At 32.6% G+C, this 25303-nt stretch overlaps 2 protein-coding genes across 3 annotated transcripts; both read left to right on the top strand.

Annotated features, from left to right (window-relative positions):
• The first annotated feature begins 9646 nt into the window (after positions 1-9646).
• Positions 9647-15396, top strand: LOC110411303 (Transducin/WD40 repeat-like superfamily protein). 2 transcript variants are annotated; one of them, XM_021421404.2, is made up of 3 exons: positions 9647-9764; positions 11503-13268; positions 14895-15396. In XM_021421404.2, the coding sequence occupies exons 2-3, from the start codon at positions 11521-11523 to the stop codon at positions 14899-14901; spliced, it is 1755 nt and encodes a 584-aa protein (XP_021277079.1). In that variant the 5' UTR covers positions 9647-9764; positions 11503-11520; the 3' UTR covers positions 14902-15396. The 2 variants fall into 2 exon arrangements, with proteins under 2 accessions (XP_021277079.1, XP_021277080.1); XM_021421405.1 differs by lacking the exon at positions 14895-15396 and having other exon boundaries at positions 11503-13272.
• A 6942-nt stretch (positions 15397-22338) lies between these two features.
• Positions 22339-24265, top strand: LOC110410261 (ABC transporter B family member 15-like). Its single transcript, XM_021419892.1, has 4 exons — positions 22339-22590; positions 22659-22746; positions 23506-23690; positions 23804-24265. Exons 1-4 carry the CDS (start codon positions 22339-22341, stop codon positions 24263-24265), a joined length of 987 nt encoding a protein of 328 aa, XP_021275567.1.
• The last annotated feature ends 1038 nt before the right edge of the window (positions 24266-25303 follow it).

A 25303-nucleotide genomic window follows, 5' to 3' on the forward strand; every position in this document is an offset into this window, starting at 1 on the left:
ATCACAAAACTCTAACTATTAGTTTTCTCTGTTTACTTTTGTGTTTTTCTATTTTCTTTGACTTGAATTCATGGCTAATTTCTTTGATATTGTTTTTATTAGATACTATGATCTAAATTATTTTTCTAGGATTGCAATTGAACTCACATGTAATCTAACTTTTAATCTCTTTCTTACTTATCTTTAATGGGATTCGAATTGCTTATTCCGATTTGTGCTTAATGCTTGTAATTGCATGACCACCAATTTAATTGATCTAGGAACCTAAACAAACTTGGGAAAGGGAGTTTAGTGTAGACTAAAATTGGGATAGCATATGATCATATTAATTGATTTGCGTATAGGATAGGGATATACCTATAGGCCATATGTAGCTAGATTAGAGCCTGAACTTAATGAGTCTATTTTAATTTCAATTCACTTAGGGATATAGTGTTTTAGTTAAAATAGATATTTTTATAAGATGAGTCAAGAGACCTTTATAAATAATTTAGGACTCTAGGTTAGCAATTCAACCTATTGAAATGAGTTAAGAAAGAGAGGTAAAATTTAGATGAAGTGTGAGGGATATTGTAATCCTAGGCTTGGTTGATTTGCTGTTTGCCCAATTATCTTGTTGATTTAATTTTGTAATTAAATTAGTTTTAGTTGCATAATTTTTAGTTCAATTAGAATTCAGATTTTAATTATTTGAATAAAACTAAATTGTTCTAATTTTAGTACTTAGTAAAATTTTATATTAATTCCCTGTGGGATAGATACTCTGCTTGCTAATATACTATATGTTCGATACGTATACTTGCATAGTAGAATTTTAACTGACACACACACTAATGAGCCAAATGCTCGAGTGCTTATTATATACTATATATACTATATATATTTGTTACTATATATTTGTTATTATACTTTTGCTATATTACATTTTATGCTTGTAGATGGAAGGTGCATCATCTCATAAATTATGAAAGACGAGTAGGATATCCACCCATCAACAGACACCTAAAAAAGATGGAATCTTAATTGACTATTGTGTTAATCTTGTGAATGAAAGAGGTTGGAATAGAGATAATGGGACATTCAAGTCTGGTTACTGGTAACAACTTGAGAAATGGATGAGAGAAAGGATCCCAAATTGCAACATAAGGGTTGTCCCCCATATTAACTCTGGAATGAAGTTATTGAAAACATGATATAGGGAAGTTGCCAAGATGATATCACATTTCACTTCTAGACTCAGTTGGAATGATGTTAACAAATGTGTTACTTGTGATAATGATGTTTGGATGGCTAGGTTAAGGTAATGATTTTAATTTATTTAACAACATTGTTATATTCTAAAGTTTAGCAGGAACATTCAGCTTTTGAAAATAATGTATATCACATGTAATTCAATATTCATTTAAGTGCAATGCGTGTTTGTTTCCTACAAAGATGCATCAACAGAATTAGTTTCTTTTCATGAGTATTACCATGCATAAGAAGACTTCAAGCAAATTAATGTCCAAAATTAATAATATCTATAGAGCCCTATAGATGAGAACTACTTTCTTATATGATAGTTTTAACTTATACGCACATAATAAATATATATTTTTTGTAAAGATTAAGACAGCTAAAAAACCAAGTTGAGATAAGACTTCTTTGTATCTTATAAGTTGAAAGAAAGTATGACTTGGTTAATTTTATTATAAATTGTAGTGTTTGCTTTGATATTACATACTTGGAGAAGTTAGGAATATATAATGTTATGTTTAGATTGCTCACGGTATTTGCCATGCATTTTTAAAGTGATTTAACAGAACTTATGACTAGATTTGTAACTGTAAATTATGAATCTAGTTGTCATCACAATAAAAAACTGTTCAAAGGTATTAGTATTAGGAAAAAGAAAAACATTGCAAATAAAGTTTATACATTCTATTTTAAAAAATTTATGAGTTAGGTAATTAATTCATTTTGATCTCATTTAAGCTAACATAACAAAATTTGTACATTGGTAATATTGTGTGTTTGTGGCTACCTGTTTGTAAGTGATAATAAAAGTAAAAGTTAAGATGTCCATGATCGACATTTACACGGTTTTTTGATGCATGATATTTGGTTATATGCAGAGTCACCCAACTATTGTAGGACTTAAAAGCAATCATTTTCTTCACTTTGATCAATTAGTTAATATATTTGGAAAGGATAGAGCAATCAAGGAAAGAGTAGAGTCACTAGCTGATACCATAGAAAATATAAAAGTTGAGGAAGCAGCATTTGCAACAAAAAAGGCAGCCTCAAATGTTTTTAGTGCATTGAATGTTGATGAAGATGACAATGATGATGTCTTTCCTGCTCAAGCTAGCAATAGTGAGGCATCCATTGTTTTATAAACAATGGCTATAGAGAAGTGACTCATAAAAAAAAATTAGGACAAAGAGTAATGGTGACAAAATTGTTGATGCATTCTAATCTAGTGTGGATAAGATTGGAGAAACCTATCAAGGTGCAATGGAAGAAATTAATAAATTGGAAAGTTGTTTTTAGTTCATGGCTGACAATTCAAAGTTGAAAAAATGTGTAGTTGAGATCATTCAAGGAGTTGAAAGATTGACTATCGAAAAAATTTTTAAGGCTAGATATATCATCTCAAGTGATATGTCGAAAAAATGTGAATGCTTTGCTTAATGGCTCAATCTAGAGAAATGATGGATATTGTTATTGCAAAGAATTAGTTATCAATTGAAAGTGAATTTTAGTAATGTTATTAACTTTGAACTCTTTTGTATTTTAACAATGGTGGGTTTTTCCTTTAGGTAACTTCAACTTTGACTTAATTAGAACTTTTTATGACTTTTGGTTTAGAGCATCCATTAAGGAACTTCATTTATGATTTTCAATTATATGGTTTTGGTGATGTTATGCTTGATATTGTGTTGTAGCTTGGTAACAGTTTATTTGAATTATGATATGCTGTACATTATTTATTACATTATTGATATGGTTATTTTTTTTCATGTGTTACCCTCATTTTACGTACAATCATTTACATTATTTATAATATAGTTATCAAGTACGTAATTTGCATTACAATCCTTTAACAAACTGATTGGCTTGTTACTCCTATTTCTATAAGGTTGGAAATATTGACACTAAGCTAGGTAAAGTATAAATGGAAAGTTAATATGTTATATACATACATACATACATTCATATATATTTCAATGGACGTTTCTTTGTTACTCTCAGTAGTTATTCTCTATTGGATGACAATTGTAAATAAAATTTATAATCTTTTAAAGACAAAAGAAATTAAAATAAAATATATAATATATGAGGTTATATTAAGAAATGAAAATAAAATACATAAGATTATAATAAGAAATAAAAATAAAATATATGACATGAAAAATATATTTAAAAGGTGATATTATATAAAAATTAACAATAAAAAATAGAAGTATATTAAAGTTGTATTTTAATGCATAAGGGTAATTCTAGAAATTAACATTAAATTTCTAGTAAAATAATTATAAACCAAATGTTGTAATGTTATTTTTACCAAATTTTAATCATTATTTTGCTTATACACTAAAAACCGCAATGTTATCTTCCCTCCAATCAAATTGCTTGCAGTCATATTTCCTACAATTACTTTGAATTGTAAGGTATCAAATGCCACCAAATTGTAGCTATTCTTGCTACAGGTGCATATGTATTAAAATAATCAATATTTTTCTTTTGTGTAATGCCCTTGGCCACTAGCCTAGCTTTAAACTCAATGATTCCGTCAACTTTGATTTTCTTTTTGAAAAATCTATTTACAACCTAATTGCATTATAAGGTATTAAATGTCACCTAATTGTAGCTATTCTTGCTACAGGCACATATGTATCGAAATAGTCAATATTTTCCTTTTGTATAAAGCCCTTGGCTACTAGCCTAACTTTAAACTGAATGGTTCATCAACTTTAATTTTCCTCTTGAAAAATCTATTTACAACCTATTGGCTTAAAACCTTATAGAAGGTCAATCAATTTTCAAGTTTTATTTTCTATTATCGAGTCCATCTCATCTTGTATTACTTCTCTACAAAAAAAAGCACTTCAAAACTTTATTGCCTCCTCATAGGTTTGAGGATCACCCTCATATTCTACATTAAAGTAGTAAAGTAAGTATTCACATATTTTTTCTTTTAAACCTTCTACTAACTATATGAAGAAATCAGATTCATATGCCTTCTCTTTTCTAATTATTTTGCTTCTTCGAAGCTCAATATTGTCCTCACTATTTTCTAGAATTTTATCACTTTTGATTATTTGATCTTTAAGTCTTTGAATTGAATTAAACCTTATTTTATCAAAGATAACATCCCTTGATTCTATGATCGCATTAACAAAATATAAATTATTGGGCTCTATCACCATAAATCGAAATGTTTTACTATTTTTAGCATATCTTATGAATATACATTCAATTCCTATTTCACCCAATTTCTTTTCCTTTGGTTTTAGAACTTTTACTATAGCTTGACATCCTTAAACTCTTAAATGATTAAAGTTTGACTTTTTTCATTTCCATAACTTATAAGGAATAGTTTTACTCTTTTTATTTAGGATTCTATTTAGTATATGGCAAGTAGTTAATAAGGCTTTACCTTAGAATCCTTTTCCCACATTAGAATTAGAAAGTAAAGCATTGACCATTTTAGTAAGAAATCAATTCCACTACACCATTTTGTTTTGGTACATATGGAATGTAGTCTCATGAATAATATTGGTGAACTCAAAATACTTAAGATTAAAATATTCATCTCCTTTATCACTTTGTAAGCATTTGATAAACAAATCACATTGCAATTCAACTTTATTTTCATAAATTCTAAACTTCTCCATTACTTCCTATTTTGCCTATAATAAATAAACATGGCGATATTTAGAGAAGTCACCTATAAAAGTTATGAATCATTTCTTTCTACCAATAAATAGAGTACTATGCATATCACAAATATCAGAATAGATCAATGTAAGCAAAATGGAGTTTTTTCCTACTTTAGGAAATGAGCTTTTTTGTGATTTTAGTAACCATGCATATTTTGCACATAGCATCATCTTTAACAATAGTAGGTATTAACTCCAAATTAGCCATACCATGCATTTTTCTACAGTGGACATGACTTAATCTATTATGCCATAGAGTAGACAATACTACTTTACTATTATATACATTGAATAAGGTATCAATATAAGTACAACTAGTAGACATTTTATTAATATTAAGCTTGAACATGTCTTCGCACTAATAGCCACTTCCGACATATAGTCCACCCTTTGTAAGGATGAACTTATCTGCCTTAAATACTAATTTGAAGCCAAACTTATTTAACAAGTCAAAGGACACAAGGCTTTTTCTAACTTTCAGTACATAATAGACATTATTTAACACAATTACTTTTCTAGATGTAAACTTGAGTTCCATGGTTCTTTTTCCTGTTACTTGTGTAATGAAGGACTTTCCCATGTACAACACGATTCCATCACTAACTATTTCCAAGGCCTTGAATAAATTCTTATCCTTGCATACATGCTTTGTTGCACTAGTTTCAATTCACCATGCTCCATTATCTTGGAGAAGATGGACCTCGAAAACCATGATAACAAACTTCTTGTTGCTCACACCTTGTGTCTTATTTTTCAAAAGTATACATTCTTCCTTGATATATCCAAGTTTATTTCAATGGAAACATAGACCCCTTTTTCTTCTTTTTAATTATATGACCTTTGTCATTAATATCGATAGAATGTTTGTTTTTGTTGTATAAAACTGGCTTGTTTAATGGTTTGTGTTCCATCAAATGGACTTTTGACATTTTAAGATATTTATTTTTGGATCTTTATCCTTGTCATCTTGTTCGACTTCACATTGGTTGCAAAAATCTTCTTCTATTCTAAAATGATTACCAATATCTTCCAAAAACGTCTCTTTTTTTTTTATGTTTTAGAATTTTCTTAGTATCTTTCCATAAGGAGAGCAATTTATCAATTATAGAAGATACATCAATAGTTTTGTCCATATTAAAATCATATAACTTGAAGCTATCAAGAGTAATACTTCTTTCCAACCAACAAATATGTACCATGCATGTTACATCAATTACGTAAATAAAATTTATCTTATAATATGATAAATATCCATTTTGCCACAAACAAATCTCGTCCATAGATTCTTTTTCACTTTTTTCATTTGGTCTTGGTGTATCTAGAACATAAAAGACTTAAGAGTTGTAAGGAAGAAGTGCATATTTTTCTGCCACCAAATAAAGTTTTTCCCTTCAAAGTGGTTTAACTTGACAATGTTGATAGCAATCTCTTTTATGGAAACTATTTTTAATTCTAATTACATGAAAAATAAATCTTAAAATAATGCAGGTGTGCTTTTAATAAACGCTATCTTTAAGACTTTTTTTGCCCTTATCACTTGGCATGTAAAAGGGAATTATGCGAATAGTCTTAGAAATACAATAAAGCTAATGTTTAACTTCGTCTTTCACTTTATGAAAGTAGATTATTAGACACACCCCAAAGTTGCAAAGTTATTTGGCCTTAGAGCTTACTTTTTGCAACAAGTAGATTATAAAGAATTCGAATTCTTTTAATAGATGCTAAGAACTTAATGTGTTTATGTTCATTTTTTGAATTATATTCAGAACATAACACTTTTCTTGCTCTTGATTTTATGCTCTTATCTTGCTTTTTTTTTGTTGTGTGTCAAAATGATTGGCAATAAGCCTTTGATATAGATTTCCAAGTATATCTTCTTTAAGGATACCTATCTTTCATCAAGGCACCTTTGTGTTTTAAAACACCTTTGCATGTTGTAAGACACAACCTTGGATAATGATGTTGTTTCAATAACTACCTTAAAGAAAATATAATCATTCATACTATAAGATATAAACTTTGAGCTATAGTATAAAAAACAATAACTTTTCATATTGAAACTTTGAGTAATAGTGTTTTTCTATCGTCTCATAGCATTTGGATTTAAAGTTATTTTTTTAATATATCATTTATCAAGAGACAAAACTTTTCACATAAAAAACCACCTACAATCCCATAGTCACACTATGTTGTATAATTTTTGAATTGATATGACTTTCAAATAGTATGAAAACCACCTACAATTCTTTGGTCACACTATGTCACATAACCTTTTAATTGATAAGACTTTCAAATAATCATAACTTTTCATATGAAAAAATATAACTTTTCATTTACAACTTTTCATATAAAGATATGAAACTTTTTATTTTGAAAATACATTGTGTGATTTCTTTGATTGAATCAATTATTGATGGTCACTTTTTTCTTTCTTCTTTATGTTGATTTTATAGATTTTTTTGAATAGACTTTTGAGATTATCAGAAAATAAGTTTTTTTTTTCAAATAGTACCCTTATAATATGATTTTTTTTACATAATGGTAAGTTTTTTTAAAAATAAAACCTTAAGTTTTGCTATTTTTTTTCACAAGAGTAACACGGTTAAATTTCCATAAAAAAAAACCAATAAGATCCTTATAAGTTTCACTAAAAATAATAAAACCTTCTTCTTTTTTATATTTCAATCCAAAATTTCAAAATTCTTCTTGAAAGATAGAGAAAGGGGATTGAACCTTTTAAAACTTCTAGAGAAAATAGGTCCAAAATTAAGAAAAAAAATAGAAAAAGACAAGCGAAGCAACAATTTTTAAATTAAAAAATTGTGTTAAATATGGATCAAAGTAAAAAATTGTGTCAAATTTTAAAATACTCTTGTAAAGGATAAGGGTAAAGATAAATCAAAAAATGTGCTACAATCAAACTATCTTTTCTGCATAGTGCAAACATGTGATCAAGCGCAATAACTCATTATTGACAATTCAATTAGCGTCCAAAAATACCAGAAATTAAGGTTTTAGCCACCTTTGACGATTGTGGCACACCATCAAATGAAAAGGAACTCAACCCATGTGAGCTTCATACAAGATGAAATAAGTCACATCTCCTTTTAATTGTGTGCACTTTCCAACGTTTTTATCTTTGAAGCTACCACTACTTTTTTGCTCAATGATGTGGATCTACCTCACTTTTCTCCAATATTAGAATGGTTTGATTTAACTATACATGTGGGCTTTTATTTATTTATTTTGGATTTGAAGAAAAGAGGATTCAAACTTTACTTTTTAAGTAAAGAATCATGCATCAACTAATAAACTAAATGTTCGAGTGCTTAACTGCGTGTGCAATTGCTTACCATATCTATCGCTAGATGAATACCACATTTCTTCACAAAAAGTTTTGCCTTGTGGGTCGTGGTTCAATTGAAACTTCAATTTCAATTGAATTCAATTGAAATAAATTAGTTTTTAACATATTTTTCTCAAAATTATAGTGATGATTAAAAGATTTTTATATTTTTTGTTGCAAGAAAACTTTTGTTTATCTTTTTCTGATTTTTTTTCTTAGTTTTGGATCCATTCTTTCTTTGAAAATTTTAATAGGTTCAATCCTCTTTCTCTTTTTTCAGAAAAAAATTTGAAAATTTAGAATTTAAATACAAAAAATAACACTTAAGAAATATACAATGTAGAGGTTATTTATTTTTTGCTGAAGTTGTTGAGAATGGATTATAAGTAGACCTGTCAAAATAGGCTTGACCCATTGGGTCAGCTCATTTTTTATTAAATATGGAGTGGGGTGGGTTAAAAAATTTAAACCCATATTAAAACCGGGCTTAAATGGGTTAGCCCACCAAATAAGTGGGTTAGGGCGGGCCAGCCCTATGGGTTAAAAAATAATTTTAATTAATTTAATAATTTTATATACTTAACTATATAAAATTAATAATTTAGTTACTAATGGTAATGCTTATTTTATATATTTTAATGTCTTTAATTTCTACTTGTCAAATTAAAAATTTTAATTTAGATTAAAACTTATTATTTTTTTTTCTTTTATGGTAATGAATATTAAATGATAAATTGATAATGATTCAGACTTAGAGACATCATTACTGCCTAAACAAAATTTAAATATTTTCCTTGAGAATGAGGTTGAGGAGGATATAAATGAATCTTGAAATTTTTATTATTTGGTTATATACTTATGTTCCTAGGATAGTAGTTTGTGTTAAAGATTTAAATTTTATTATATAATTTATTTATTTTTTTATATTTGGGGTAATTTATTTATTTGTAATATATTTTTATTATTCAATTTATGAATTAAATCATAGGATAATTTTATTAATAAAAAATTTATTAGATAGAATTATAAAAATAAGTATTTTTTTTGAAAAAAATAAAAATTGGCTGACCCAACTTAGTCCATGGACTAACAAGAGGTGGGCTAAGTTGAAGTTTTCATGGCTCATATAAAAAATGAATTGTCCCAACCCAATCCATATTTTCTGAACTCACAAGAGTTTTGCCGGGTTAGCCCGTATTGACAGCTCTAATTATAAGTCAGTCATACACTTGGGCCTTTCATGTTTATTTCTTGCAAATTTGGGTTAAGAAAAAGAAAATGGCAGAACTGGGCCACAATAACTAAAAATTGTGCTAGGCCCAGCCCAAATAATTGACCCTTCTCCTTTCTTTCCCAATCCCCAAACCGAGAGCTCAGCGGTGTTGCCTTTTACCCTCGTTCCTTCTCCTTCAATTTTCAAATTAGCACGTCTCCTCCCTCTCTGCATCTCTCGTTGACGCTGTGGAAAACGACGTTACTCTCGAGATACGCAGGTTAGCCCTCCTTTTTCCTCTATCGATTTATATGTTTCCTCTCTGGAATCAAGTTACATCCTTCAAAATAAATTTTTATACTTTCTCTGTTGTTCCTTCAAGATTTGAAATCATGCATTTTCTTCAATTCTTTTCTTGTTTGAAGTTAAACAATGTTTGTAGCTCCTCATTAGTGATGGCAGAAGAGCCTGACTCTGGCGGGTTCCGCCCCGCCCCGGGATATTTGCCTAACCACTCTCACTTTTATGTATTTTTTTAAAATACGCACTGCTGAAGTAGTCAAGAGTTGGAACAAAAGAGGCTAATATCTTGGTTACGCACCTAGGTTTCTTCAGGCTTCAAAACCAAGTTCCAAGGCCTTGAATGCTTCTCACCGAGGGTTAAGCTTGTGTGATTGTTTGCTACAGTTCCAAAGAAAGCATAGTAGCCACTGAAATTCTCATCAACTTGTTGAATAGGTTACGGCATACTTATCCACTTCTAGTTCTCGTAAAAGGATTTAGACTAAAACATAACCCTTGGACTTTGTATGGTTACTTTTCTGTACAGTCCTTTCCGGAAAAGCTTAATTTTTTTTTTTAAATACCCCTTGCCTGTGAATCTAATTAAAAGAAATTGAATCCTATGTTCCCTTAAGCCTTTTTCTTCAAGAAAGCTCTTGTTTTGAGAGTTAGTTTTCTGCGTAGTAATGTCATTACTAATTATTACTTACAATTGCTGTATTTTCATCCTCGACTTTTTTTGTTTCCTTAAAAATCAAGTTGGGCATGCCTCAAATCCTTTTAGTTGTAATTTTACATATAGGTTTTGTTTATTGATATCCTTACTTTAATATTCGGTTGTCCCTGGAAGTCTTAGTTCTCTTGTATTTGAAAGATGGCGGCTTTACCCATATTTTCTTGGCTCTCTTCAGTCTTTTTCTCTATGCTGTTCTTTGTCTTGGCAGCTTTTACAGTGATGGAATTTTGTAGAATTCATATCTTTTACTCTCTCTCGTAACGAAAAAAAATATTTAAGGTGTTGTTGATTCCTCTTTTATCTTTTTTATCATGACCTCAAAGAATGAATTATTTGGTAATGGTTCACTTTATGTTGAGAAAGCTTACACTTGTTCTCTTTCAAAACTAGCATTTCCCTTTTCTTTTTCTTAAATTATGTAACACCCAAGCCAGCATTATGCTCTCCCGTGCTTTTCTTCTATTCGTCTTTGTTAACCATATCTCTTTGTCATTGTCAGCAGTAGTGCTATCTCTTTTTCTTCCTGTTTTTGTTTTGAATATTCTGTGTTGATCCCATCTCCAAGCCATATCCGTAGTAAAGTATAATTTTTTATTTGTTGTCTTTTTTTATTACTGATTTTGCTTTTCTAATACTCTATAATTATTACTCAATGACAAATCTCCATACATCTCTCGTTCTGTGGAGCAGGCTTGGAAAAAACCATCTTTGAATTATGCAGTATGCTAGCTAGACTCATGACACTCGCTTTATTTTCTTCTATTCCCATTGCTAACTCATATCTCAATGGTCATTGTCAATGGCAATGTTATCTTCTTCTTCTTCTACTTCTTCTACCTGTTTTTCTTCTGAATTTTTGGTGTCGATCCCATCTCCAAGCTGCATTCCAAATAAAGTATGGATTTAGTTTTCTTTTATTGATTACAACTTTTGAAGTTTTGATAATCTAGAAAAATGGCTCAATGGCAAATCTCTTAACATCCCTTTTTATGTGAATCAGGCTTTCTGAAAATCATCTATGGATCTTCTCCAAACATATGGAGATAATAGTGATAGTGATGACCAGAATCGCCAACCATCTACTTCATCTCCAGACTCTTCACCTCCACGACTCATCCCCTCCAAATCTGCTGCACCTAAGGTTGATGACACAATGCTGGCCCTAACTGCAGCAAAAACACACCAAGCCCTTTCAAAGCCCATTGACCCAACTCAGCATGTTGTTGCCTTCAACCCAACTTATGACCAACTCTGGGCTCCTATTTATGGCCCAGCTCATCCATATGCCAAGGACGGCATTGCCCAGGGCATGCGCAACCACAAGCTGGGATTTGTTGAGGATGCCTCCATTGAGTCCTTCGTTTTTGATGAGCAATACAACACCTTTCACAAATATGGTTATGCTACTGATCCTTCAGGAAACAACTATATTGGTGATTTGGATGCTTTGCAGAAGAATGATGCCATTTCAGTCTATAACATCCCTCAACATGAGCAAAAGAAGCGAAAAATTGAGAAAAGGAAGGAAATGGAAGTGGAGGAGGATGAGGTTGTGGGTGGTGAGGGTGAGGTTGATCCAACAGAGATTGACAATCCAGCTAGTGATGTGTGGTTGATGAAGAATAAAAAGAGTCCTTGGGCAGGTAAAAAAGAGGGGGTGCAAACAGAGTTGACTGAGGAGCAGAAGAAGTATGCAGAGGAGTATGCAAAGAAGAAAGAAGAGAAAGGCCATCCAGGTGAGAAAGGAGAGCATGTGGTGGATAAGACTACTTTTCATGGAAAAGAAGAGAGAGACTACCAAGGCAGGTCTTGGATTGCACCTCCTAAAGATGCAAAAGCAACAAATGATCATTGTTATATACCAAAGAGATTAGTACACACTTGGAGTGGGCACACAAAGGGTGTTTCGGCTATTCGCTTCTTCCCCAAATACGGGCATTTGATTCTCTCTGCAGGGATGGATACTAAAGTGAAGATCTGGGATGTGTTTAATTCAGGCAAGTGTATGAGGACATACATGGGTCATTCAAAGGCAGTCAGAGATATTTCATTTTGTAATGATGGCACAAAATTTTTGACTGCTGGATATGATAAGAACATCAAGTATTGGGATACTGAAACTGGGCAGGTTATTTCAACTTTCTCAACTGGGAAGATTCCTTATGTAGTTAAGCTTAACCCGGATGAAGATAAGCAGAATATTCTGTTAGCGGGTATGAGTGATAAGAAGATTGTGCAGTGGGATATTAACACTGGGCAAATTACTCAAGAGTATGATCAGCATTTAGGGGCAGTGAATACGATTACATTTGTTGATAACAATAGGAGATTTGTTACTTCAAGTGATGACAAGTCACTTCGAGTATGGGAATTTGGAATTCCTGTTGTCATAAAGTATATTAGCGAACCTCACATGCACTCTATGCCATCAATTTCACTTCACCCCAACACAAATTGGCTTGCAGCTCAGAGTTTGGATAATCAAATTCTTATTTACAGCACTAGGGAAAGATTTCAGCTTAACAAGAAAAAAAGGTTTGCTGGGCACATTGTGGCTGGCTATGCTTGCCAAGTAAATTTTTCACCAGATGGACGGTTTGTTATGTCTGGAGATGGAGAGGGTAAGTGCTGGTTTTGGGACTGGAAAAGCTGCAAGGTATTTAGAACTCTAAAGTGTCATGAAGGTGTTTGCATTGGGTGCGAGTGGCATCCATTGGAGCAAAGTAAAGTTGCAACTTGTGGCTGGGATGGCTTGATTAAGTACTGGTGAGTAACCTCTTATCTGATGATTGTTTTAGGTGTATAATTTTTTGTTGCTTTAATTTTTATATATTTATGTTTTGCTATTGCTAGTCCTATCACAAATGGTTATATGCTATGTCCCATGATGAATATGTTAAAATGGTGCAAAATTTGGTTGACTATTGCTAGTCAGAAATCCTCTTTTCTTAAGCTTTAGGCAAAATCCACCAAGTAATTGCACATGAATGTGTAATTTAACCCATATCTCTCTGCATTGACTTTCTGTTTTTTGAGCGTGAAGATCATTTCTCATTAATTATCACATGTTTAAACAAGCATTCCTACAACCGTAACATGAATATAAATTTAAAGTTTCCACAGAAAATCAAAGACCAATCATGCTTGTTCTTCTTCTGGTTCAAATCCCCATTGATGGAATCTTTGTGGAAAATTACAGCCATCACCAATTCCATGATCTAGGTTCAAAAATTTACCACCTTGGTGTTTATGGGCATCACTTTGTTCACCTTTATTCTCCCCCTTTCTTTTCTATCTTTTGTCAATGAGTTTTCCCAATACAGAAAGTGTGTAAAATAGTTAGTTCATTTAGTGTTTGTCTTCTGTACATCTCTTTACCTTTCTATTAGGTTCTCTGCACCGTGTTCTCCCTTGATGGTTTTTTTCTTTTTACTATTTTACAACTATGCTATTTTTCCATTAAAGAAAGAATTGGAGCAAGTAAAGGCGTTGCAGAGATAGCTTGGCATGCTTATGTAATCAACTTTCTGGCTTAGCTCATCTCTGTTGGGATGCTGCTTGTGTTTAATGAAGCAGTTAATTCAACACCACATATCTTTAAGTCAATGGTATTTATGTGTAATCTTGAATAGGTTAATACTGCTTTCTATTGATGTTTCTAATATTATGGAATTTTATTAATTTCTTTACCAATTTCCATGTACTGTTTGAATTTTGCTTGTTGGTTTTGGTGCTCTAGGTAGGCTTTTATTTTATGGATGAGCTGCTAACTATTCCTCTTCAAATAAGTAGGCCTATAATTGCTGCTTTGGCTTTTTTTTTTCTTTCAAATATATTTGGTAGTTTGCTTGAGTTTTATGCTGCATAAATGCAGTGCTCAGGAAAGTTTGCTGAGTTTGGTTTGTACATTGGAATTGGAATTTTATTTCAAGATGAGGTTTTGCTTTTCTTATTTTATGATTTGATTGTCAAATTCGTTTTGACCTTCTGTTTGAAAAAGAAGCAAATAGCCTTTGTTTCTTGATAGTTAAGTTGGGCAACTGTGGGGTGGGGGAAGATTTTCAAACCCAGGACCTTCATTTCCATAGGAAAAATGTGGCTACCATTAAGGCAATGCCTCAGAAATGAAAGAAAGATGTAACTGTTGTTAAGGCAATGCCTCAGCCACTTTGTTAGTGCCAGACTTGTACTGATGCAACCAGGAGAAGTGACACGGGAAAGAACTTGCAGTAAAACTAGTTTTTGAAGTCTTTTATTAAATTTCTTTTATTACAAGTTATAATTGTATACATAGTTGTTAGATAGTTGTCTTTAATATTCTCTTTAGAAGCCAATAAATGCATGGAAAATCTGCTCATGACTGAAGGGTAACTACTGTCACTTGGTTTGCAGGGACTAGTTTTGTTTGTCGGATGTATTAAAAACGAGAAGAGGGGAGGAGCCAAGTCATGAAGTTTAACTGCTGGACTTCAAAACAACATTTCAGCAATTGGAGGTTGTTTGTGGAAAATTACGTACATGCTAGCTGGCATTCAAAAGATATCATTTTTATGCAACAATACGGCATGAAGTCCTCAAGTTACCGCAAGCTATTGTGTTAGCCGCGGTGGAATTGTACTTGTATTGTGTACGTTTCTCCTGGCCTTTGGTGGATTGCATAGATGCTTTTACAAAGCTTGCAGCAAGCCATGAGCAGTTTCTATTTGTTATCCCTTTCTCCCTGTACCCAGTTTTGCTTTTAAGCGTATGCTTTAGGTGTCATACCTCTTTTAACAGTGTCGGAGCTAAACCATAATAGTGTGTATCTGTTGTACTTTCTGACCTTGGAATGAAGAGAGAGAATGAACAAGGGAGGTTCTATTCATTCTGTCTTGAATAAATAGATTATCTACGTTGTCCTATAACTAAAATTCCTGCAATATCTTAGCTCGTAGCAGGGCCAAGGTCCCAAGGCTTGTCCGCTGGCCTCCCCCACCACCCAAGATTTTCCTTCACTGCCAAGAGCTGCAGGATTCTGTCGTTGAGACCCAAACCGCTAATAACTCAGAGAATTCCAATCATATTATCAAACCAAAGGCAACTGTGAAACAAAACTGGTGTGCTGCCCTTGCTATGCGTTGGGAGACACTTTTATTTTGTAGGTATTGTTGGAAACATGATACAAAAGTATATCTATAGACTATAGACAAGGGGTGGAAAATTATGCAGGTATTGTGGGAAACATGATAAGGAAGTGTATCTGTAGGCTGTCTGAATGCACATAGCATAATGAATCCATCAAGGAACAAAAAAAAAAGGAAAAGAGAAAAAGTTTAGAAGTAGAAAGACAAAAACCAATACAATCTCTATGCATTCACAGCAAAACAAGAGAAAAAGAAATCAGAATTGGGAAATGAAAAAATTATAAGAACAAATAATAATAAAGTAAAAGAAGATAAAAGTGAAATACCAGAAAGTACCTCAAAGAGAAGTTGTGCTTCTTGCAAGTAGCACAAAAAAAGTTGAAAACCAAGAGAAACAGTGCAAGCTAAATCATATACAAATAAATAATCATGAAGTTGAATGTGGATGTTGTTAGAAAATGAGCTGTGCATGAAGATGTTTTATATTATTATTTACATTAAGTGGTCCTTGACAGTCACGTGTAAGTGAGTCATGTGACTCAGTAACTTATGCGGCACCATTTTTAAGGTTACAAGTTTATGTATAAAAATATGACTTTTCAATTGTTTGTGTTTAGGTCAAAAAGATACTTTGTATATGTCATAAGGTCCACTTTTCATTTTCTTATTGATTTAGATTGTTAGATTTTATCTAACAGTTTTCTTTTTATAATCGTATGGTAACTAATTATTGTCTTTAAAAAGGTAAATTTTTTATGAAAATAAATCAGTGTATTGTTCTTTTATCTTCACTTTTTTTTTCTTAAATTTTCTCTTGATCAAAATTTTTGGTTTATTTTTAATGTGATAAATTTATCAAAATGCAAAATTTATCATAGTATTAGAGCCTTTTAGTGATTTTTAAAGACCAGTATCTTAAAACCAGAAAATATCAAATAAATATCTAGTCTTCTAGATAGCATTACCAACCAAAACTCTTCATGGGATCCACAAATTTTAATGTTGTTGCACCTCTAAAATTTTCAAGTGCAAATTATTCAATATAGTTGTCAAAATGAAAGCCTATTTTAAAGCTTTCGATCTCTGAGATAATGTGAAAATAGGAAGTGAACTTTTGGAATTTAGACAACTAAACCCCATAGTCCAATGAAAATGAAGAAGTTTCTAAAAGATTTTTTTTTTTAAAAAAAGTAGTTTCTAAAGATTTAAAGTAGCATCAAGCATTTAATTTACTTTGTTCGACACAATTATCACTAGGACCATGGCTTGTGAGACACTAAAGAGGCTTGGGACAAATTGAAGGAAGAATTTCATGAAAGCGACAAGACTAGGCAAATTCAAATTCTTCATCTACTTAGAGCATTTGAAGTATTAAAAATAAAAGAGGATGAAAGTGTCAAAGATTATACAAATAAAATTATGAAACTTGTGAATCAACTAAGATAATTGTGAGAAAACTCGATTGAAAAAAAAAAATTCATAAAATTTTTGTGAGTTTGTTAAAGAAATTTGAAATCAAAATTTCCTCTCTAAAGGACTCAAAAGATATTTCACAACTTTTAGTAACTGAATTGATTAATGCTCTTTTAGCCTAAGAGCAACGAAATGCTCTAAGACAAGAAGATTACATTGAAGAAGCACTAGTTTCTACAACAAAAGAGAAGGGCAACAATAGTAATCATTTCAAGAAAAATGATTATGATAGAAAAAATAAAGAAAAGAAAGGCACTGATGGAAAATAAGGAAAATACAAAGCAAAATTTCCTTCCTTTCCTTATTGCAAAATGAAAATCATTTAGAAAAATTCTATTAGTTTAGACCTAATGTTAGGTGTAGATCATGCAAACAAATGGGTTACATTGAAAAAGTTTGCCATTAAAAGGCACGCATAATGAAGAGAAAGTATCGGTGGTGGAATAACATGAAGAAGAAAATGGATTTTTTGTTCATGATGAGGAAACCTGATAAATTAAATAAAGCAGATACCTCGCTCATTAATAATGCTTGCTTCAATCATATAACAAGCAAAGAAGAAAATTTTATCAACCTTGACAAGAGCTATACATCAAAAGTTGAGACAGGAATTAATGACTACTTAAAAATTGAAGGTATTGGAATTGTGGGACTATAAATTGTGACTGGTGGTAAGTCAATTGCAGAGGTCATTTATACACTAGAGGTAAGCCAAATCCTTCTTAATGTGGGCCAATGGGTGGAAATTAGTTATGTTTTAATGTTTAAAGATAGATGTTGCAAGATATTTGATGAAATGGAAATGAATTGTTCACAGTGGGAATGCAAAATAAATGCTTTCTTGTGAATTGGATGAAAATAAGATAACAAGCATACAAAATATTTTATTTGACATTGAACTGTGGCATAAAAGATTGGGTCATGTGAACCATGACTCATTAAGTCGCATGGCCACTTCAAACGTGATTGATGGGTTGCCAAAAGCCATAAACTTAGGAAAAGTTTGCAAGACATGCCAACTTGGCAAACAAACAAGGACACCATTCCCCAAAAGGAGTGATTTATGTGCTTGTGACAAGTTATAACTCCTTCAAGCAGAGGTCCCCTGATAGCCAAATCTCTCAATGGAAATCTCTACTACTTGTTGGTTATTGATGACTTTACAAGGTATAATTGTGTTTATTTTCAAAAAGTAAAAGTTGATATGTTTGCCAAGTTCAAGAGGTTTAAAGCCTTGGTAGAGAATATGGCAAACTGCAAAATAAAAGCCATCAGAACAAATAACGGGGGTGAGTTTAACTCAAATGAATTTAAGAATTATTTGAGTATAAATGGCATTAAGCATTCCCCAAAAGGAGTGATTTATGTGCTTGTGACAAGTTATAATAGCTAGGCTTCTAAAAGTTATCAACTTTACAATATGCACACAAGCAAGCCATTTTTGTCAAGAGATGTAAGGTTTAAAAAAGACATGAGATGGAACTAGAAGATTAACCAAGTTTAAGGTATTCAAAATACAAACAATGATGAAGCCTAGAATGCCAAGAAGACTAATGAAGAAGACGATGATGATTATGCTTGCAAGAACTTTATGAAAAGTGCAATGTGTCCATTGTTGAATCCACTATCTACCTTGATGCAGCAAAAAGCAAAGCTTGGCAAGAAGTAATGCTTGTCAAAATGGATGCAATCAAGAAAAATAAAAGAACCACGGGTTTCAAGTGGGTATATTGAATCAAGCTAAATGCAGATGGTTCAATGAATAATCTCAAGGCCAGACTTTTAGCCAAAAGCTATTCACAAGCATATGGGATAGATTTCATAGAGACTTTCGCACCAATAGCTTGCAATGATACAATTTGATTATTATGTGCTTTGGCTACAAGAGAAAAATGGTTTATATGGCACCTAAATGTAAAGTCTGTTTCTCTTAATGGCTTGATGGAGGAAGACGTTTATATTGAGCAACCAAAGAGGTTCATGGAGCAAGGAAATGAAGACAAAGTTTGTAAACTCTTTAAAGCCTTGTATGTCTTAAGACGGGCTCCAGGAGTCTGGGATGAAAGAATTGAAGGCTACTTGCTCAAGAAAGGATTTAGATGTAGCTTTAATGAACCAATGCTGTATGTCAAGAGCTCACATGACTAAGTCTACTAATATCCCTTTATGTTGATGATATTTTGGTGATAAGACCTAACAGTTTTGAGTTGAAAATTTTCAATATCCAAATAAAACAAGAATTTGATATGACTAAGTTAGGAAAAATGCATTACTTCCTGGATTTTGAAATCATACAAGAACCTAAATATATTTGTCTTCACCAAAGCAAATATGTTCAGGAACTTCTTAAAAGGTTTTATATGGAGTCTTGTAAACTGGATAATACTCCTATGGTTTTTGAAAATAAACTATATAGAGAAGATGATGCTCAATTAAAACTAGTCTCAATATATAAGTTTGATGAATTGTCTTATTGTATTTAATAGCATCTAGACCTAACATAATGCATGCAATAAGTGTTCTGTGAAGGTACATGTAAAAGCCTTTAGAAACTCATATGGTAGTAGCAAAATGAGTCCTACGATATATCAAAGGAACTTTAAAATATGGACTCAAGTATTTCTATTATGAAAGTGGAAAACGTATGAGATTTTGTGATAATGATTGGACCAATTATCCAGATGATGCCAAAAGCACCATAGGTTTTTGTTCTTCACTTGGAAGTGTTGTATTTGCATGGAATTCAGAGAAATAGGAGTTGGTGGCTCAAGCCTCTGTTGAAGCCGAATATGTGATTGTTGCTTGGGTTGCCAACCATGTAGTTTGGCTAAGAAAAATTCTATATGACTTGAGTTTTGAACAGGTCAATGGAACGACAATTTGGCTTGACAACCAATCTGCAATAGCTATTGCCTAAAACCCAATACAGCATGTTCGTACCAAGTATACCAAAGTCAGATATCATGTAATAAGACATGCTATAAAGAATGAAGAAATAAGTGTGAAACATTGCAACATAGATGAATAGGTTGCAAATATCTTCACCAAAGGAATAGGCAAAGCTAAATTTGTTACTTTCATATCAAAGATGGGTTTGTGCAAGACCAAACTAAAAGAGGTGTGTTAGAAAATGAGTTTTGTTTGTGCATAGAGATGTTTTTGATTGTTGTTCACACTAGTTGATCCCCTTGTTGTAACGAGGAAGACAATCATGTGTAAGTGGGTCACATGATTCATTAACCCATGCGACATCGTTTTTAATGTTACAAGTGTATATAGAAAATATTGCTCTTTAAAATACCACATTCATTGTTTGTGTTTGGGTCAAAAGGTACTTTGTATATAGTAGCAGTTATGGAGCCTACATTTCATTTTCTTATTGGTTTATGTTATTAGATTTTATTCAAGGGTTTTCTCTTTGTAACAATATAGTAACTAATTGTTGCCTTTAAGAAGACAGATTTCTAATAAAAATAAATCGATGTGTTGTTCGTTTATCTTCATGTTTTTTTCTCAAATTCTCTCTCTTCATAAAAATTTTTAGTTTATTTTTAACGTGGTAAATTTATCAAAACGTAAAATTTATCATATATAATATATGATCAGTCTCTTCTTATGTTAATAACAAGAACAATGTTCTTTTAATAGTTGAATAACCGTAAAGGAAGGAATAAAACATTGAACTACCAATGAAATAAAGTCAATCGCTGCAATGTATTTTAATTGAATATAATGCAAAGAATATGAAAGTATAATCCCATACCAAACATTACCTTGATATAGAATCATTTAAAAGAAAACAATAAATTAATAACCAAAGTCAAGTATCTCCGAGACTAAACTTACCAATTAAGCCAATATCTTGGTAGCAAGATATGCCCTCGTTGACGGCCACTTACCAGTGCATTCAAGGTTGAGTTACAGTAATAGATAAAACTATTCATATATTTTCACAATTTTCATTTTGAATGTTGTGGTGCATATTAGAATGTTATTTTTCTTGAAATCCATTTTAACCGAGCAGTTGAAGGGGTTGTCAACACAACATAACACCAAATTGCATGAACTTGTGAGGAAGTATATCCACAAAATATAGCAAGAGGTCAGGACGGTAGTTGTGAAAATGGACATATAGGAAATGTTAAAACAAGTTTTCTCAAGAGAAAGAAGTCTAAGCCGCAATGGGATCTTGTTGATAGTGATTAATGAGGCTTACAATGTGTCAGCTAACTCATCGACTATACATGCAAACATTTGTGTTTGTAGTTTATCAGCTATGCCGGCACTAAGCACAAAGCTTTGATAATCTCAATATCATTTTTCATCATAACTGGACGCAGATGCTAATTTACTTTAACCTCTTGAAAATGAAACAAAATATAAGTAAATATTGCTAGTTGAGTTACTTGAAAATAACTGCTGATCCTGACAAAATTGCTTCACTAAGATCATTGTGTTCATTTAAAACAAATGAGTATTTTTAGAGGTTTAAAATGAATTCATTACAGTGAAATTAATCAAGCTAATAAAGCAAGCAAATTGGTAGGCCTGGGCTGCTGTTGTACACGTAGTATTAAAGAAATTGGTAGTCCCTAGATAAGGAAGAGCATAATACCTTTCTATATATAGAGACGGTACAATTAGGAGCCTCTAAATAACCCGTACTGTCACCCAAAGTGTTAGAACACCAAACTGAAAACTTAGAAATTGGCTTCAAGGCGTGTATCAATGCCACTGTCCTTAAGGTTTTATTCGCCCCCACTTGTAGTGTACAAAAAAGTTACAGGCGTATAAACCTCAAAGATACAATGAAGCCCAGTGATTAATGGCGTTTTGCACTGACGAAATCAATCCACTGAGCACTCACCGGAGTATAACAAGATTATCAAACTTCTATAATATTTTTTCTGCAGGAAAATAGTATAGAAGAAAACTTGGAAGATGTTTGAGGAAGAAGAAGGAGAGATATTACTGTTTTTCTCTTTTCATTGGATAAGGAGGGTCATCTTTTATAGGCATAGATGCCTGTTCTCAACAGACACTATTTGTGTCTGTTTCAAAGAGTTGCTTCTGTTGGTCTTTTCCAACAGACGTGACTCTTTTCTTATTTTATAGTGTCTATTGATTTAATTTTCAATAGACACAACCCTTCTTTTAATTTCCAACAGTCACAACTTTCCTTCTATTTCGATATGAAATCATATTTTTATTTGAAAATGTCCAACACAAAGTGAGTAAAAATGAAGGAGTCCAGCGAGGAAAAGAAGAATGGTGATCACGATCAGTTGTCAGATGATGAGGCGAGAACACTAGGTGGGTCATTGAGGATGGTTTTGAAACAGGCAGACTGGAAGGACATGGTGTTAATGATGTTGGGGATAATAGGATGTGTTGCAGATGGGTTAGCCATGGCTTTGATCATGATAGTTCTTAGCAAGCTAATGAATAGCTATGCAGCCGGTGCTTCCTTTAACTTGGAAGTCATAAATAAGGTTGGTCAATAACATATATATATTCCTGCAAGCTAAAACACTATTTCTATATTGTGTTAACCTCATAGCCTCACTGTATGTATTTTTCTGCTGACACAACAGTATGCATTGGATTTAATTACGTTGCTATTGGAGTGGGTTCAGGCGCATTTCTTGGTACCTTCTGCTTTTTTTGGCCTGTGTGTTGCTGCATATTCACAAATAAGTTTTCTAATTGGGTCTCGAGACTAGCCTGTCAAAATTTATATATTTAATAAGTCGGGTGCATCCTATTTGCTGTTGCTTCTCCAAATTCCATGTCAAACTTCAACATTAGGTTTACTCGAGCCATGGACACATATCATAATAATATGCTTACACATCATAGAGGGTTTTCCAGTTATCTCATCCTATATATAGTTAGTGATCATGCCAAAAGTAGACGCCCTCTTCTCTGGAATCTGGTCAAATAACCAAGAAAAACATAGTAACCAAGGCAAAAATGAGCAGTATTTTGGATAGGAGATAAAACGATAAATGCATAGATCAAAATAGCGACATGGGTATATGCTATATGGCATGCCGAGTCTCATTTGATTGGAAACGTATACAAGTTTTGGCCTAATATTAGGCATAATAATCTCCATTCTCACATTCATAACTTAAAGCTACTATTCTAAGTTGAGGTCCAGGCGTATCTCTTGCGTCAATGATATGAAGGAAGAAACCAACTCTTACATTGCTTTTAGGCTTTATATCGTCATTGTTACAAGCTTGAGAAACAAATATATCTGCTCGTTGAGTAGATCTTATATATGTTTTTGAAATTAATTTATTGAAAAAACAAAATATATATCTGCTCCAAGTTAATGTCCAAAATAGACAGCCAACGCCTTGACTCATGGTCGTTCTCAATATTATTTTGGTCTTCAATAGAAGGATTCTGTTGGGCTCGAACAGCGGAGAGGCAACTCGCCAGACTAGGTAGGAAATATTTAGAAGCTGTTCTTCGGCAAGATGTTGGCTTTATTGATATAAATCATGGGCCATCCATGACCTCCCAAGTTATTAGCAGTATTTCCAATGACACACTGACTATACAAGGAGTTCTTACAGAGAAGGTCGAAATCCTTTAACATATACGACTTATCAGATAACCACTATTCTTCAATTGAAATCTTTTCCCTGTTTATGCTAACTCCAATCGGTTAATATGCAATACACGCATATGCAGATAGCCAATTTCATCACCAATATATCAATGTTCATCACAGCTCAAATGGCTGCTGTATATCTTAGTTGGAGACTGGCTATTGTTGGCATCCCCACATTGTCAATGTTGATCATTCCTGCAATAGTATATGGCAACTTTTTAGCAGAGATTGCAGAGAAGATGCAGCAATCTTACGCAATTGCTGGTGGAATAGTGGAGCAAACGATGTCTTCAATCAGAACTGTTTACTCCTATGTTGAAGAGGATCACATGGTGAAGAGCTATAAGACTGTACTAGAACCGACATTGATGCTTGATATCAAACAAGGATTGATCAAGGGAATGGCAATGGGTAGTATTGGAGTCACGTTTGCAGTGTGGGCGTTTCAAGGTTGGTATGGGAGCACCTTGGTCACCAAAAAGGCAGCCAAAGGCGGGGATGTTTTCACTGCTGAAGTATGCATTATATATGGAGGGCTGTAAGTTCGATACCCTTCCCTTCTTTCTGCAACCAAACAACTGAAAATTTAGTCATCAACTTGATATATAGCAGGTCCAAAGTCCAAACATAATGTCACATTCCCCTACTTTTTTTTAAGCTCCCTTACACATGTTTGTTTACATTAATTATACGTTTGCTCAACATATACCGTTCCTTTTCCTCCTCCTAAATCTTTGAGTTACTTTCCTTGTGGTTGCACTTCCTAATAAGATATATATACTCCCATCTGTTGAGGTTACTAGAACAACTTTTGTTGGAAATCAGTATCTTTCATAAGGCTCAAACATCCCACATTACCAAGATACTTAAAAAGAGAAGGCCTTATATATGAAAACACACTATAGGCTTATTACAAGCAAGGAAAATGGAGTGGGCTCGTGTCCACACAAGGTTGGGCCAAACCTTGAGAAATTTCAAATTTTCTCCCACTGCGCATAGGTTGTACCCAAATGAACTTTTATATCTTGGCATTAATTTGTTAAAGTTTTCAGCCTTGATTGAATCATACTAAAACTCTACCTACCTACCTTACCTTACCTAGTTATGCTCCAACGTTTATCTGACTTAGTAAATAAACTGATTAGGTTTTTCTCTAACTCCTTGAGTTTTTTTCTCAACTCCCTAATCTGGTTCAACCTACACCTTATTTGGTGCAACGTTCACCTCACTCCATGCCTATAAATACAGCCTCACACCTTTACTCTCAACACACACTAAAAGTTTCTCAGCTTTTAAGCTTTCTTTGCTTCCTTCTTCGCCTCCTTCCTTCGATAGCTGGGTTCTTTCTTTTTATTTTTCCTGTTTCTGTTCATCCCTTAATAGTTTGTGCAAACTACTAGGAATGAGTCTGTTGAATCTTGGAGGATAACCGCTACAGTCTTTTTGCATCGAGTTTCATACTCCGAAGGAGCAAAAATTATCCTTAAGGATAGTGATACGACGCCTCAGACTTCCCCTTACTATTTTTTACTTATATTCTTTGTTTTCTATAATCACCTCATATAATCTTAAGGATAATG

The sequence above is a fragment of the Theobroma umbraticum genome, unplaced genomic scaffold, assembly GCF_002168275.2.
Source record: "Theobroma umbraticum cultivar Fairchild unplaced genomic scaffold, ASM216827v3 scaffold_56.0, whole genome shotgun sequence".
Taxonomy (NCBI): Eukaryota; Viridiplantae; Streptophyta; class Magnoliopsida; order Malvales; family Malvaceae; genus Theobroma; species Theobroma umbraticum.

Excerpts from the sequence above, each read along its gene's own strand:
- LOC110411303 (XM_021421404.2), top strand. The coding sequence starts at position 11,521 with ATGGATCTTCTCCAAACATATGGAGATAATAGTGATAGTGATGACCAG.
- LOC110410261 (XM_021419892.1), top strand. The coding sequence starts at position 22,339 with ATGAAGGAGTCCAGCGAGGAAAAGAAGAATGGTGATCACGATCAGTTG. Across the intron at positions 22,747-23,505 it reads GGGTTCAGGCGCATTTCTTG|AAGGATTCTGTTGGGCTCGA; the intron begins GTACCTTCTGCT and ends GGTCTTCAATAG. Across the intron at positions 23,691-23,803 it reads AAGGAGTTCTTACAGAGAAG|ATAGCCAATTTCATCACCAA; the intron begins GTCGAAATCCTT and ends ACGCATATGCAG.